This window comes from Crinia signifera, chromosome 2 (assembly GCF_055691185.1).
Source record: "Crinia signifera chromosome 2, ASM5569118v1, whole genome shotgun sequence".
Classification (NCBI taxonomy): Eukaryota; Metazoa; Chordata; class Amphibia; order Anura; family Myobatrachidae; genus Crinia; species Crinia signifera.
In genome coordinates this window covers 286,558,480-286,574,926 of record NC_139218.1, presented here as the reverse complement: position 1 = coordinate 286,574,926, position 16,447 = coordinate 286,558,480, and the positions used below count along the sequence as shown (strand labels likewise).

The 16,447-nt window shown below is 45.8% G+C and overlaps 1 protein-coding gene and 1 pseudogene across 2 annotated transcripts in view; both read right to left on the bottom strand.

Annotated features, from left to right (window-relative positions):
* The window catches only part of TGDS (TDP-glucose 4,6-dehydratase), a 48,150-nt gene that overhangs the window by 8,080 nt on the left and 23,623 nt on the right, over positions 1-16,447 (bottom strand). For both annotated transcript variants that reach the window (XM_083168794.1, XM_083168795.1), the window contains exons 8-10: positions 6,692-6,735; positions 4,159-4,324; positions 416-474 (exon numbers count right to left, since the gene is read on the bottom strand). In XM_083168794.1, the coding sequence (XP_083024920.1) occupies positions 416-474; positions 4,159-4,324; positions 6,692-6,735 (269 nt within the window). The remainder of the gene's footprint in view (positions 1-415; positions 475-4,158; positions 4,325-6,691; positions 6,736-16,447) is intronic.
* LOC146060917 (U2 spliceosomal RNA) lies at positions 13,718-13,788 on the bottom strand (annotated as a pseudogene).

Below are 16,447 nucleotides of genomic sequence, written 5' to 3'. Positions count from 1 at the left end.
TGACTGCACCATGCAGTTGCTGCAATGTTGCAATCTGCACAGGACACAAATCTTCTATTTCAACATATCCCAAAGATGTTCAATTGGATTGTTCCGGTAACTACGGAAGTCATTGGAACACTGAAAACATTGTATTGTTCATGGAACCAGCATGGGACAATATGTGCTTTGTGACATGGGACATTATCCTGTTGGACGTAGCAGTGTACTTTAATAATGTGCTTGGTTTACAAACAGGCACATACTGTATTGTTCAAAAGACACAGGTTTTTCTATTCTGCTGCTCATAATGTTCTGATCTTAGCCCTAAGCACATCCCTGGTTAGCTATAAAACATCAGTATGTAACAAGGGAGAAAAAGACCAACAATTACTGCTGTTAGTAATACACCTACTGCAAATATACATAGAATTACCTATCATTTACATAATCCATCCAACACTCCGTTTCTGTGTCTGAAGAAGTCTTTCGAATCTTAAAAACAAAACAAAAAAACAATCTTTTAAAAATACGTTTAACCATGTTTGGTCTTTAGAATTGTTCACCACAAGGCAGGTATAATAGCTTAGGGTTAAAGAGCACCTGACCTTTATACACAATGGAACGACCTCATTAAGGTACTTTAAAGAAAGGCATTATGTGCTATACTTAGCAGGTAGTTGTCATAGTGAATTCATATGTCTAGCATGGATTTTTTTTCTGGTATTTTCTCTAAAAGGTCACAAGCTGATAACTGTTACTGTAACTACACTACTTACAGTATAGCAGAGATTTTCAGTCTATTGTCACTCGTGGCACACTGAGCAAGAGGCTGAAATTGCCAAGGCACACAATCTTTTTTTTTAAAGGAAAGGTTTTATCATTAAAAAAGAAAAAAGCGATTTAGCAGGTTGGAAAATACAAGTAATTGCAGAAAGGTAATCATTACCCATTAGTACTAACCACATGTGACCCCAAAAAGAATACAAAAGAAAAAAACTTTCAACGTAATTACCAGGTATACCATCCCCACCCTAATCATCTCTAGCCTAATGTTGGATTTATCAATCACTGGATAAACTGCCCCCCCCCCCCCCCCAGCCATTGGTAGAGAGGGGTCGATACCTAAGCTATGAGATGAGATATACAAGACTCTCCACTAGCCTCCAAACTTTCAAGCATTCCCTGAAAACTCATCTCTTCAGGCAAGCCTATCAAATTTAGGTACCACTCACAAAGGCACTCATGTATTATATAGCTTCCCTTCTGGACTTGCAACTTGGTGGGACTGCTACGCTACTACTGGTGCCTGTCCTTGTGTTTCCCTCCGATTTCCCTATACATTGTAAGCTTGCAGCCGGGCATCTCCAACCTCTATGTCTGTCTGTTTTACCCAGTTTGTTCTTTCAGTGTTGTCAACATTTGTAAAGCGCAACAGAATCTACTGCGCTATATAAGAAACTGTAAATAAATAAATAAAATAACTGAAATGTTTAACACCTCTTGCAGAATAGGCAGGGACCCTCCTTACCAATGAATGGTACCAATAATGCTGAATCATTCATTAATGTCCATATTTCTCCACATATGGCACAAGGGCCCAACACATTCTGCCAGAGCTTGCGCTGGTTCTTTTTCTTTGTGTGGTACCTTATTGCTCAATTGTGTGTTCCTACTGCACAGACGTGCCTGTACATTATCAGCCGCGGTATCTGTGCAAGCAGTGTATTTACATGGCACATGTGTCTAATTTATAGAGAGGGTATACACAGAATAAACAATACAATACATGTTGCTTTAAAACCGTTTCTCCAGACTGCAATTCATTCTGGACAGGTGGGTTTTGTCCCAGGCGCAGAAGTCAAAGACAATACTACAAATTCAGCATTTTAATACAGTTTGATGCAGTTTTTACTGATACCACCATGTTACTTTACTCCACTGACGCTGAAAAAGACTTCAAAACCTCTACTTCCTCTGCAAACATGATTCACCGAGCCTTATTTCCCCTCACTATGCCTCTTTCTAGATCAGGTACGGTATCTGTCTGCTTGTCCCTACCTTCCGTCCTGTTCCTCCCTTCTCGATTTTCTTCCTTTCCTATTTACTCCCTTATCACCCTTGGTTTTCTTTCTATGTAATACACTGTATTTTGCAGTTTTCAATAAGACCTTGATGGATTTGTGATTATATTTGATTGCTAGATGTGATTATTTAAAGTCTGGCCTTTTCCCTTGTTGTATGAAGTGCAATTTCTTCAAAATACTTCTTATGTTCAGTTTGTCTATATCTTGACATTTGTTATAACCATTATCTTTGATAAAAAAAAAAAAAAAAGTTGGTCTAAAAACACTTAAGGTCCATACACACTGGGTGACTATGCCCAGCGTGTATGGACAGCGATGATGCCAATCAGCGCTGCAGGGAAAGCCGCTCAGTGCATACACACTGAGCGACTTTCCCCCTGCCCGGCACCGACGGAGGGGGGAGGACAGGTTTGCATAGCGCAGAGCTATGCAAAGCCGTCCTGAAAGCCGCTCATCTGCTGGTATTACCAGCAGATGAGCGGCTTTCCCAGCGATGATGCGGGAGCACGCAGCAGCACTCATCGCTGGGGCATACACACTGGGCGGCTTTCTCCCTGCCCGGCGCCGACGGAGGGGGAAGGACAGGTTTGCATAGCGCAGAGCTATGCAAAGCCATCCTGAAAGCCCCTCATCTGCTGGTATTACCAGCAGATGAACGGCTTTCCCAGCGATGATGCGGGAGCGCGCAGCAGCGCTCATCGCCGGGGCATAGACACTGGGCGGCTTTGAGCTGAAAGCCGCTCAAACTGGGTGTTTTGAGCGACTTTCAGCTCAAAGTCGCCCAGTGTGTATGGGCCTTAAGTGCTAACTATAATGTGTGCAAAGGAAGAGCACTAGGCTATAATGCTCAGTTTTTCAAATGAAAAGATTTGTGCAATGACGTAGATTTTCCTTGGAATTGAATTGGAATATTTTTACCTGGGATTCGATTTGATATCATACTAAGCAAACCCAGTTCCATTTATTATGCAGCAAAAAGCAAATAACCCAAACCATTCACTGCATTGCCAAAGTAATAGGAACAATGTAAAATGTCCAACTCCTGTAATATGTTGTTTTGGTGTTACATCTTCCTGGAACAGATGAAATATATAGTCCTGGGTAACACGGCCTGTAAAAACCACCTATCTTGAGCATCTATTATCGTAACCTTGTATTATTCAATATATTTGCAGGACAGTTAGACTTTTAAATACGAAAACCTAAGCATTTGGATGCAGACTGCTCTTCATTTCTGTCTGACACCATATAATTGATAAAATATTGGTACCATTGTTGCAAATCGGGTCATGTTGCAGAGTCTGAGTGCCTCTGTAGACTTGCAAGGTGAACTTCTCTCCTGGGAACCAGAGGGCTTTTCAGCAGCAAGTGAGATTGCAACTGCTAATTAATTCATAAGCAGAAAACGGCAATGACATTACTGCTTTAAGCCGACCATGACAAATTGCCACCTCTGTGGTGGAGATTTTCAGCGATTTTATACTGGGCATCTAATCTAGGAAAATGTATACTGATATTTAGTAGGTTATCCAATCTACTGTAGTAATTTATAGTGGGCAATTGTATCCCCGGGGGCTATCCAACTAGCCCCAATAAAGCTAGCAGGAGATGTGGCTTATTGGGGATTTTGTTTCACTTGCCTCAGGCAGGTGGAACAAAATCCCTAAAGGCAACCCACTTTCACACAACAGTGACAGGAGCTAATTGGTCGGTACTTTAGCTCTCTTCAAGGCTTGATGCATATCCCTTTAGTATGTAATACGCAGCTGCTGTATCTTTGTGAAGGAGAGTACTATGGTTTATTACTGCATCACAAGTCTCTTCGCTTCAATGGCAGTCACATGGACTCATAGTTAACTCACATGGACTTATAGTTAACTCACACAGGAGGTATGGCTTTGGGCAATTTACACAAAATAATGGACATGTGTTTGTCTATAGACATTCTTCTCTGAAAAGACTTGAATGCATCAAAAGCAGCCAGCAGCAGTAGGATGCAGCCATGAATAACTCGTACATGAACTGTGTTGTATGAATGTTATGCAGATATATCAATTATGGGATTCCAATAAAAAAAAAAAAAAAAACTTACCATCTGGATTAGTTCTCGAGCCAACTGGGACACAGACATTTCAAAATTTGTGCCAATATTGTAGATTTCCCCAACCTTTCCCACCCTTAAAATGGTCAGCAAAGCATCCACCAAGTCTGATGCATACAGAAAGCTTCTGATTTGTCTCCCGGTCCCATGAATGCAGCTTTACAGAGAGAAAAGAAAAACAGGTATAATCACTTAAATGTATACTACGGTCTGCAATATGTAATAATGTTGAATAGATGCACACACACTAAGGGAAGGACAGATCTAGACTGTTAATGCTACTAAAAGTCTCAGACATCTGACCTAGTGACGTGCAGTGAGGTATATGGCTGAGGAGTATGTCTACAGCAATCTTTCATAGACACAAATAGAAGATATTTCTCTTTATAAGAAAATATATGGTCTTCCCTCAGCAGTGTTGTAGACAATACGGTACTTCTGTAGTTTCACGGCGCCGGAAGTGCAGAGGCTCGCGTGCCGCTCTAGCTATGAAACTTGGCAGCCTGCCAGAGGCTCTGTTTCACTGTGCGCGTGCCGCTCTAGCTCTGTCTGACTGAGCTTGTGCCGCTCTAGCTGGACGTAAACAGCGTAGCGGCCGGCCAGCAGCAGCAGCAGCAGCGGCGCTGCCCAGGCGCTGACAGGTCAATGTCACTGTGGCACAGTGTAGTTCCACAGTGAAATAGGCAGCGCCTGGGCACCGCTGACAACGGGGGTATGTTAAAGTGGACACCCCGGCACAGCGATGCCGGGGCTTCTAAACTGTATGCGAGATTCAGACGCAACTGCGTCTGAATCTCGAGTCACATAGATAGCCGCTAAGAAGTTTAGGTGGCCCTAGGGGAACACTATTGAAACCCACCCTCAGTGCCACTAGTGGACGCCACAGCTGTGGACCGTGTAAATCCCACTTTCCACGCCCACCCGAAGCGTGGCGAGCGCAGCGGTACGCGTCCTACGACCTTTTCATACCCCCACTATCCACGTCGGCGTGGAATTGAGAATAGATTAGTGTGGCGAGCGCAGCGAGCCACCGAGCCCAAAGCGTGGCGAGGGGACGCAGATACCTTCACAGCTATCCGAGTCCCCTCGCGGGCTTCACAGGTGTCAGCGTCCGTTCGCCACGCACCGAGCCCGAAGCGTGGCGAGCAAACGCTGACACCTGTGAAGCCCGCGAGGGGACGCGGATAGCTGTGAAGGTATCCGCGTGCGCTTGCCACGCTTCGGGCTCGGTGGCTCGCTGCACTCGCCACACTAATCTATTTTCAACTCGCCGACGTGGATAGTGGGGGTATGAAAAGGTTGTAGGACGCGTACCGCCGCCTAAATCTGAAGAGAAATCCATCTTCAAACTGGAAATATTACTACCATCTACATCTGCATAGCACCAGCATACTTCACAGTGTAATGGAGAACATAACACAGGAGATTACCTTTCCGACAGTCGGAAATACTGGCCGATTCGACAGTCGGTATTCAATCTTCCGGAACAGCCGTGGATTGTCGAAAACGGATGCAGGTTAGCTAGCAGACATTTTTTGACAATACAGATTCGACTTTTTAAAAAGGCTTCAATGCGGCCCAAAACAGCCACATTGAATAGGAGTTTGCCAATATTTCTGACTATAAGAATACCGACAAACATTATATACCACCCATTAGAGATTCCTGATGTTACAGTAAAAATCCTATTCTCCACAACTGGTTTCGTAAAAACATTTCAAACTATTTAATACACAACCCTGTGAAATGTCTGAATGGGCACTTTAATAGCTATATTAAGTAGTTGGATCAACTGCTCAGAACACTTTCAAATTGGTCGAGCTATTGTGGAATTCCAACTTTTGGGGAAAAAGAACTAAACATACACTTGTTAAAATAAGAAAAGTCTTAAGCTGGCCATACATCAGGATAACCTGCATACGACCTGGTCGTATGCAGTTTGTGGAGCAGTCAAACAGCAATCGTATGTGCTTAAAAGCACATACGATCTGCTTATGACCACAATGAGAGCCGACGGATCAAACGCGCAGAACATCTGATCTGAGGGCCGACCTCACAACCCATGGGATTGTAACGACAATACCCACGATGTGCACATGATCCGTTGAACAACCCGTCGAGATTATGTTTTCGGGTTCAATGTCATTCTGGTGTATGGGGGTCTTAGGTTATCTAAACAAATATGAATCTAGCCTTAATACAGTACATGTATGAAGAACAGATCGCTTATTGGAGGACATGCTGCGAGTCTGACCGGAAACGTAACATTTTACCATTACCTGATACTATGAACCGCTAGACACGGTGCAATACTCCACACCCTGTAGTATGATGAGCTAAACCTTCTGCAGGTTCCTGTCACTGAAGGGCATACAAGACACCAGTTTTTTTTACCCCATCACCGCATTATAATATAAATGCATGGAGAACTGTGCAATTTGGCGGGCTTGAAATTACTAGACAGAACCATTTTGCTCTGCTCTCATCTTTTACTTAATAAATACATTTTCTCATAGAGATTTACCATTTTCTGTTATGCAGCAACAAAGAAATAAACTTTGGAATAACCTAAAAAGGAAAAAAAAAATATTACAGTTTACTAAAATACTGTATGTATTTCACCTTTAATACAACAGTTCTATGTCACAATGTATTTTGTATCCAAAGTTTATACATAGGGACCTAATATAGGTTTTCACTTTATAAAATATTTGTCATTTTATAAAAAGTACGGATTCTTACCGGTTAATACGCTTTCCTCTACTCCTCCATGGCAGCCGAACACATGGGTTTCCTCCCTTATAGGTAGACATCTGGAAAGGAAAGAAAAGACACTGCCCCTATATAAGGTCCGCCCACCTAAGGCTCTGTGTCTTTCAATTATCAAGCTTATACACTATTTCTTCATAGCATAATAAACCACAAAACAATAATAAATGTTAATCTAAACAGTCCCATAAGAGGCGGGAAATATGCTGCCATGGAGGAGTAGAGGAAAGCGTATTAACCGGTAAGAATCCGTACTTTCCTCTACCTCCCCATGGCAGCCGAACACATGGGTAATACCCTAGCAGTTTCACTCACTGGGCGGGCAACATAATATTAAGCTCAATTGAATGCAATGAACATATACCATACAAGTAATATAAGAAGTAGAGAGAGAGAAGATTTAATGAAGAAAAACAAAACCATATAAAGAAAAAGGATACTCCGCGGAGTTAACTACACTCCGTATTAGCGCTTTTCTGCTCAGTTACTTTGCCGAGCTTCAGCCTTCTCTCATTTTCTCCACTCCTTAATATTTTTTATTCAAATCACTGCACTAAGGATCCTTCTGCCTACTTTGGCATCGCTTGAGGATCCCACATCCACCCTATAATGTTTAGTAAAAGTGTGAGCCGAGGCCCAGCAAGCTGTCTTACATAATTCATCCAAAGAAATCGCTTCTTTCTCGGCCCAGGATGAAGCGACAGCTCTGGTGGAGTGAGCTTTCAGGCCTTTTGGGAGTTCCACTTCCTTTATCTTATATGCCTCTACAATACAATTCTTGATCCACCTTGCAATGGTGGCTTTTGAGGCTCCCAGTCCTTTATTTCTCCCCTCTGAGATTATGAATAGCCTTTTGGTTTTTCTCACCGATTCCACCCTTTGAAGGTAGATCTTCAAGGCCCTGCTAACGTCCAGTTTATGAAGCCTGGCTTCCTTGGTGTTACTTGGTTTGCTGCAGAAAGAGGGTAAAACGATCTCTTGATTTATGTGGAATTGGGATACCACTTTGGGCAGAAAATGAGGATTTGTCCTCAAGACCACCTTTTCCTCGAAGAAGTTTAGGAAAGGCTCCTCGGCCCAGAGTGCCTGGAGCTCAGACACCCTCCTGGCCGATGTGATGGCCACCAGGAACGCCACTTTCGCCGTAAGGAACTTCATGGGCACCTTGTCCAAAGGTTCGAAAGGCTCCTCGGTCAGAGCATTCAGCACCATATTGAGATCCCAGGGTGCCATTGGGTTGTGAAACACCGGCCTGATTTTCTTAATAGCCTGCACAAACCTCTGCACGTAGCGGTTTTCCGCTACCCTGGAATCCAGCATGGCACTAATCGCTGAGATCTGCACCTTGAGGGAGCTTACCGATAACCCTTTATCCAAGCCCTCTTGAAGAAACTCTAGGATCGTAGAGATGTCCTGATGATTCCTGTTTTTACTTCTGCAGAACCGCACATAAGCCTCCCAGATCCTGTAGTAGGTCTTTGATGTCGAGTTTTTCCTAGCTTTCAGCAGGGTGTTCACAACTCTCACTGAGAACCCCTCACCCCTCAAGGTTCTGGTTTCAGTAACCACGCCGCTAATCTCCAGTGCTCTGGCTGTGGTTGGACGAACTCCCCTTGCCTCAGTAGATCTTGTTCCTGAGGCAGAAACCATGGACCTTCTATGGCCATCCTCGTCACCCTGGAGAACCATGATCTCCTCGGCCAGAACGGCAGAATCATTATTACAGTGGCTTGTTCCCTCTGTAGCTTGCTGAGGACCCGAGGAATCACAGGGAATGGTGGAAAGGCGTACAGCAGACCTCTCCCCCACTCCGCCGACAAAGCGTCTACTTGCCACGCTCGAGGCTCCCAGTGTCTTGACACAAATCTCGGCACCTTCGCATTCCTGCTGGTCGCCATCAGATCCACTGATGGTAAGCCCCATCTGTGAACTATTCTGTCGAAGACCTCCTGACGCAGCTCCCATTCCCCTGGCTTTAGTAATACCCTGCTTAGAGAGTCTGCTTGCTGATTCCTCTCTCCGGCTATAAATACTGCCTTCAGATTCTTCGTCCATGTCTCGGCCCATTGCAGCAGTACTGCCACTTCTTTCATGAGGCTCCTGCTTCTCGTGCCTCCCTGTTTGTTTATATAGGCCACGACAACTTGATTGTCTGACCTTACTAACAGATTTTTTTGGTATAGACGATGTTGGAAATGCTTGCAGGCCAAGGTGACTGCCCTCATTTCTTTTAAGTTGGAATGCAACCTTTTTGCTGCACCTCTCCAAATTCCCTGAGCGGCCTCTCCTGCATAGACTGCTCCCCAGCCTGTCTTGCTGGCGTCGGTTGTGAGAACCACCTGATTTTCCTCTACAAAAGATCTCCCTTGGCGAAATTTGCTTGTCTCTGACCACCATTTGAGGTCTGCCATCGCGCCTCTCGATAGTGTGATCCTTTGATTCAGGTTCTTTCCGTCCCCGTCCCATTGGGACAGGAAGCAGTTCTGTAGGGACCTTGTATGGAACCGAGACCAACCGATCGTGTCCTGAGCTGCCGCCATTAGGCCAAGAATTTTCATGCAGTCCGCTGATCTTACTGCGTGCTTTACCAGAAGGTTCCTTATCTCTTTTCTCAATTTTTCTATTCTCTCTTCCGTCAGGGTGATCCTCATTAGCCCGGTGTCTATCACGACCCCTAGGTACTTTACCACCCTTGACGGTCTCAGCTGGCTTTTTTCCATATTTACAATCCAGCCATGCTTTTCTAAGTAGTGTATCACTCTTTGTGTATGAGTCAAGGCTAGCTCTCTTGTACTGGCCATTATCAGAAGGTCGTCCAGGTACGCCCAAATTGCTATCCCCTCTTGCCTGAGGTTGGCAATGAGCACTATCAGAACCTTCGTGAAAGTCCTTGGGGACGTGGAGAGTCCGAATGGAAGCGCTGTGAATTGATACGTAATTCCCCCTAGGCAAAACCTTAAGAACTTTTGGTGATCTGCGTATATGGGTATGTGCAGGTAAGCGTCCTTCAAGTCTATGGTGGTGAGAAAAGAGCCTTGCCTTATATCCGGTAGAATGGACCGGATAGACTCCATCTTGAATTTTTTTGCGTGCACGAAAGAATTCAGCCTCCTCAGGTCCAGAATGGTCCTGAAGCCCCCCGAGGCTTTCTTCACCACGAAGAACCGGGACTGCCACCCCCGGCCTTCCTGATCCTCCGGGACTCTCACCACCACTCCTTGAGCCATCATTGTCTTTAGGCTGTCTAAAAGAGCTTTTCTCTCCTGCAGGCACTTTGGCATGGGAGAAGCTTCTTGCCAGTTCCCTGGCGGTTTGACAAATTCTATCCGATACCCGCTGGAAACGATCTCCCGCACCCACTTGTCCTGTGTGGAGTGGAGCCAAGCCTGCTGATACTTCAATAGCCTGCCTCCGACCCTGCACCTGGCGTCATTGGGACAGGTTACGGAATCCAAACCTGCCCTCCTTGCTTCGCTGCCCTCGAAAGGAACCTCTGTTCCCGAACCAGGGCCTTCTATACCCCCTACCTGGCCTATAGGTTCTGGCCTCTTTAAGGTCTGGGGTTTGAAACCGCTGAAACCTATTGAAGGGTTTCCTTGCTGCCTTGTCCTGCGGGAGCCATACTGATTTTCCTCCAGAAAGCTTAGAGATAATATCGTCCAGTTTGGCACCGAACAAATATTCACCATGGAAGGGCAATGAAACCAATTTATTCTTGGATTGGGCATCTGCCGCCCAAGGCTTCAGCCATAGAGCTCTCCTTGCTACTGCTGCACTCGCATTAGCCCTTGCCAACAACCTTACCGCATCCAAAGATGCGTCGCAGACGAACTCAATGGCTACTTGCATATTCTGTACCACTTTAAGTAGCTCAGCCCTTTTGATGCCATCCATTAAGTCAGATTCTAGGTCCTGGCACCATGACCTAAGAACCCGTGAAGTCACCGCAATAGCTGAGGATGCTTTAATGGCCGCCCCTGATGTCACATGTTGTTTCCTCAGGGTAATCTCCATCTTTCTCTCCATGCTATCTTTAAAGATATTGGCATCTTCTAACGGGAGAGTAGTCTTTCTGGATATTCTCGCGATAGCCGCGTCCACTTTGGGAGCAGCTTCCCAATGCTTAACAAGCTTATCCTCGAAAGGGTACATCTTTGCCACCCTGACTGGGGCCGCAACCTTCTTATCGGGGTTGGCCCATTCCTCCTCAACTACCTCCTTTAATGCCTCAGACAAGGGAAAAGCTTTGGCTTTTTTCTTCTTGTCTTTGAACAGCAAGTCCTGCAACTTGCCCTCCTCAGGGGGGTCTTCTATGTTCAGGGATTTATTGATTAGACCCAGCAAGTTCTCCAGCAGGTCTGGATTAAACCCAGGATCTGGTTTTTCCTGTACAACTTCGCCTTCCTCTATAACATCATCATCATGGCCTGCTGCCGGGCCCTCCGATCCATCCGAATCCTCTGACAAAACTTCCCTGGGTCTTTTCAGGGACATCTTGGCTAGGTCATCCTTTGTGACAAAGGTATCTGCCAAGGAGGTTCTCAACATGGACACCAGGTCCTTCATTTGATCCGGCCCCAGCATTGGCGGCCTTTTACACTTTTCACACACAGACCCTGTACATTTATCTGGTAGGTCTTTATCACAGAGGACACATTTAGCAGTCCTTTTCTTGTGCTTTGCCTTGGCCTCGGCTTTCTCCTTGCCAGTTTCAGACCTAAGTATACAGCAATATACCATAAGTATCAAATAGAAACAGCTACCATAACTAGCCCAGTAAAGATCCAAAAAATAAAAATAAAAAACATCCAGCCTAGGCTTACCCTGACTTAGATGGCTGCCTTCTCTCCTCCTCCATTATATAGTACTGTAAAAACAACACCAATCAGCCACAGTGACATAGAGAGAAGAAGTCCCTGCAGCGCATGCTGTAAGGGACCTTACCAGTCTGCTGTAAAGTATCCTTATTTCTGTAGTGCAGGGATACAGCCCCTCCGATAACTCTCAGGCCCCTTCAGAACTGCCACTTCCGTGTGTTCCATACACGCAGGCCAGGCTGTCCTGGCGCCCTCTTATGACGCCGGACGCCCGCCCGCGTCACCGCCGCAGCCCCCTTCAGCGTCCCCTGCCTCTCCGCCCGACGTCAGACGCCGCAGCGTCCGCCGCGTCATCATCAAGCGCCGGTACGCGCGCGCGCGCGCGCCCCCCGGCATTCCAGACACGCACGCGGCAGGAAGCGCCTGCATCCGCGCTACACAGAGGGGGAGACGCTGTACACGCCAGCCGCCTGGCTCACAGAGGCACTATGATTATACCGGACGCCCGGTATCCACTCTAGACGGTCAGTACATGGGGCAAAACACAAAGAACGGCCCTTACTGCACTAGGCAGCGGGCCGCCTAGCAGACCAGGTTCCCAACCACACTAGGTAGCGGGCCACCTCTACCTCACCATAGGTCTAAAACCCCTGCTGCACTAGGCAGTGGGGAAGACCAGCAGCTGTTCACAGGGTAAGCCTCCTGTCCACCTGGAAAGGAAAAAAAAGACACAGAGCCTTAGGTGGGCGGACCTTATATAGGGGCAGTGTCTTTTCTTTCCTTTCCAGATGTCTACCTATAAGGGAGGAAACCCATGTGTTCGGCTGCCATGGGGAGGTAGAGGAAATGAGTTTGAAGAAACTCAGGGAGCCCAAGGTGTGCTCCCACCAACCAGTGCGTGACCTAAATTGTGCATAGGGAGTCGTGCGTTCGAATGAACCCTCTCCCAAAGGAGAAGGGCCCCGTTACTCCCCTAACCCCTCACAGCCATAAGGCCAAAGAGGGGAAAAAAGGGATCGGTGGGTCCTCTTCGCCGAAGCTTAGAGAGACCCGCTTTCCTCAACCCCCGGAAGGGTTAGGACGGTGGGTCCTCCGCGCCGAAGCTTGGAGAGACCCGCAGTAGGCTTCCCTCCACCTTGCGGTTTTGGGGTCGACCTCGAGGGACCGAACTTCTCCCCAAAAGGATGAGAGCTTCGGTACATTGGGGAGTGAATGGCCCATAAGGGTCAAACACACGGCCTAAAAAAAAAAAACAGTGACACACTACACAAAACGGAAAACGTGAAAAGTGACAACGTGAGAGGGGAAGAGAAATAAATAATAAAGAGACCCCAGCCAGAAGGCCGGGGTGGGGGTGTGAAAAACTGTCCTGTTTCTCTGCTCCCATCTAGGGCACTTTCCAGCCCCTGGTATGAGAATGGATACTCCACTGGGCTTTTCGAATGACTCCCTTAGGGGTTGAGGCCCCCTCGGAAGAGCAATCTACTCAGTCTCAGTGTTTCTCGCATCCCAAGGTTAAGGTACTAAGCTGGGCTTTTCGCGGTCTTCCCATCAGAGGCTACGAACCTCTGGAACAGGAGCCATCTACTCAGTCCCAGCCTTTCTCCGCTCCCTGGGAATGGAAACTAGACTGAGCCTTTCGCTGTCTCCCCATCAGAGGCCATGAACCTCTGGAATGGAAGCAATCTACTCAGTCCCAGCTTTTCTCCACTCCCTTGGAATGGATACTAAACTGAGCCTTTCTCTGTTTCATCCTTCAGGGGCTACAAACCCCATCAAGAGATTCAAACTACTGGGCCCAGTGTTTCTCCCCCCCTCCTACCAGTGGGTTTACGGAAACAACACCTCAAACCACATGGCAGAGGTGAAGGTACTCAGCCAGACTTTTCGCCACTCCCAGGCATGAGGGGACCCTCCGCTCATCAGAGCAGTTACTCTGTGCAGCCTTTCTCTATTCTTCGGCCAGGGGCTAGTCCATACCCACTGATTTGAACAGATATTACACTTGATCTTAGCCAAATGGCCGAGAAGCAAAATATAAAAGATAAGAAAAAAGTATAACGTTAATTAGACGTGTTTTATCCCAGTGAGTAGTGCAGCATGACAGAGTTTCTGTAGGCTATTTTACAGACCCATGGAGATTTAAGCAGTAATGGGAGCTGTAAAAACAGCAAAGTGCAATTAAGATCACATAATGGCATGTTTCATACTGTTTTACTAATGAAATGACATGTTGAGTAGGCAATAAAGCTAAAATTACCTACAAGGAAAAACAGATGTTAATCATGCTCAGTGTATTTAACACTTCTATCATGACATATAAATTATAATTTAGAAACACACCCCAGAATTAGATTCTGAACTCTGGGGAAGATAATACAGCACTCCAGAATTACTGATGCATCACTAACGAAAACTGGGGACAGATGATGGTCCTTATTCTGGTTCACTGGCAAAGGCAAATTCCTTCTCAAATGGACAAAATCATGTGCACTGCAGGTGGGAGCAGAGAGAATTAGATTTGAGTGAGTTATTTTGTTTCTGTGCAGGGTAAATACTGACTGCTTTATTTTTACACTGCAATATAGATCTCACTTTGAAGTAAAACCTCACCCAAATCTAATTTCTCTCTGCACATGTTACATCTGCCCCTCTGCAGTGCATATGGTTTTGTTAATTTGAGAAGGAATTTGCCTTTGCGAGTGAATCAGAATAAGGGCCAATGTCCATACCATTTTATGGAGAGCAGAATGGGCTTTGCACCAGATATTGCAAAGGATTATGGGAATTCAAGTGAAAATTCACCACACAGAACCATAATTGCTAATACAACTCAAGTACACCAACATCATCATCCACCTCCCTCTCCCAACATCCTAACAAGTGTGATTAATACTACCAGAGTTAATAGGTTATTCGTATTGCTGTCAGCAACAAGTGCTTGGCATTTAACCTTTGAATAAGTCATGTTGGTACTTTGTGTAGTTTTACGGCGGCACTTGCATAGTTAGTGTAGCGTCCCTGTCAGAATCGGCGTTGTGCTCCCGTAGTCAGCGTAGTCAGTCAGAAGTAGTGTTGCGCGGCAGTTAGGACGTCAGCGTAGGGTCCCTGTCAGAATCAGCCTAGTGTTCCTTACCGCCAGTTACGTCGTCAGTGTAGCATCCCTGTCAGAATCATCGTAGTCAGTCAGAAGTAGCGTAGTTAGCGTAGGAAAGCTGCTTTCTTCTTTTTCTTCTTATTAACTAAAATCCAGTTACCAGTTAACACATGTCTTCATTACTGTCTCAGATGTATGATATGGCAGGTGTGAATTTGTTCCTGAAACAGCCCCACTATCCACGCCAGCCCGAAGCATGGCAAGCGGACGTGTTACGCGTCCTCCCGACCTGTTCATACCCCTACTATCCACGTCTTCATGGAGTTGATTTTATAAAGTGTGGCAAGCGCAGCGAGCCCCGCGAGGGGACGCGGAACACATGTGAAGTAATCCGTGTTTATAAAATCAACTCCACGCCGACGTGGATAGTGGGGGTATGAACAGGTCGGGAGGACGCGTAATGTGTCCGCTCACCACGCTTTGGACTGGCATGGATGGTTGAATAAACAAGGTCGACAGCTGATATGTTGACAAGTGTCATTGTAGACAGGTAAATAGTATTTTTCACGCTGCACCCCTATGTACCCCCATACCTGACTAAATCTAGATGCCCGAGTCTCCTCATAGCACTCCGCATATTGTTTAGTGGTTTGCCGGTCTGTTTATTTTTGACTAATGCTGCACCCCTATTCCCGACTAAATTTAGACACTAGAGTGTCTAAATTTAGACGCACCCTTGTTAGCGGTTTGCGGGCGCTGCATTTTTAGGCTCCCCATAATCACCCGGAAGACCGTCTAAATTTAGACCCCCCCTTTGGTAGCGGTTTGGATACTGCCTAAATTTAGACGCCCTCTTTATTAGTGGTTTGCCAGGGTGTATTTTTAGGCTCCCCATAGTCACCCTAGAGACCGTCTACATTTATACGCCCCCTTTGTTAGCAGTTTGCCAGGCTGTCTATTTTAGACGCCCCCTTTGTTAGCGGTTTTCCGGGCTGTCTATTTTTACAATGACACCGCAGGGCTGCTGCGGAGTCACTACACTGACAACGTAGTTTAAGCTGCCTCCGTAAAACTACAGAAGGCAGCCGTTGGGCTACGCTGATAACGTAGCTTCAAACTTAGTGTACTGCTGCCGCTGTGAAACTACACAAGTACCGTCATGTTTTTCTATTTATTAGTCTATAGAAAAGAACACATTTCTTTAATAATTGCCTTGTAATATCTCCTGCTAAGATGCTATTACACTTCAAAGACACAAATGTTGCTGTGGTTATGAGGTATATATCTACAGATATATACACAGAGATATATAAAACTACATTATACCATCAATTTGTTTGAATTAGTCAAATAACCTTTTTAGTGCTGTCCTTGCTACCATTTTGTCAAAGGAAAGGATGTAATAAGTCTCTATGGTAGACAACTGCGTAAAAACAATGGCACATAGTTTTATGATCTCCATAGTGCGAGTCTTAGAAGATTAAATACAGAACCGCTCTCATGAAAAGGTCTCGTGGAGTGAAAACATTAAACTAAATGTCACTGATCAAATAGTGGCAAATTATCTATACACGCACATGATACTTATGATGCTAAA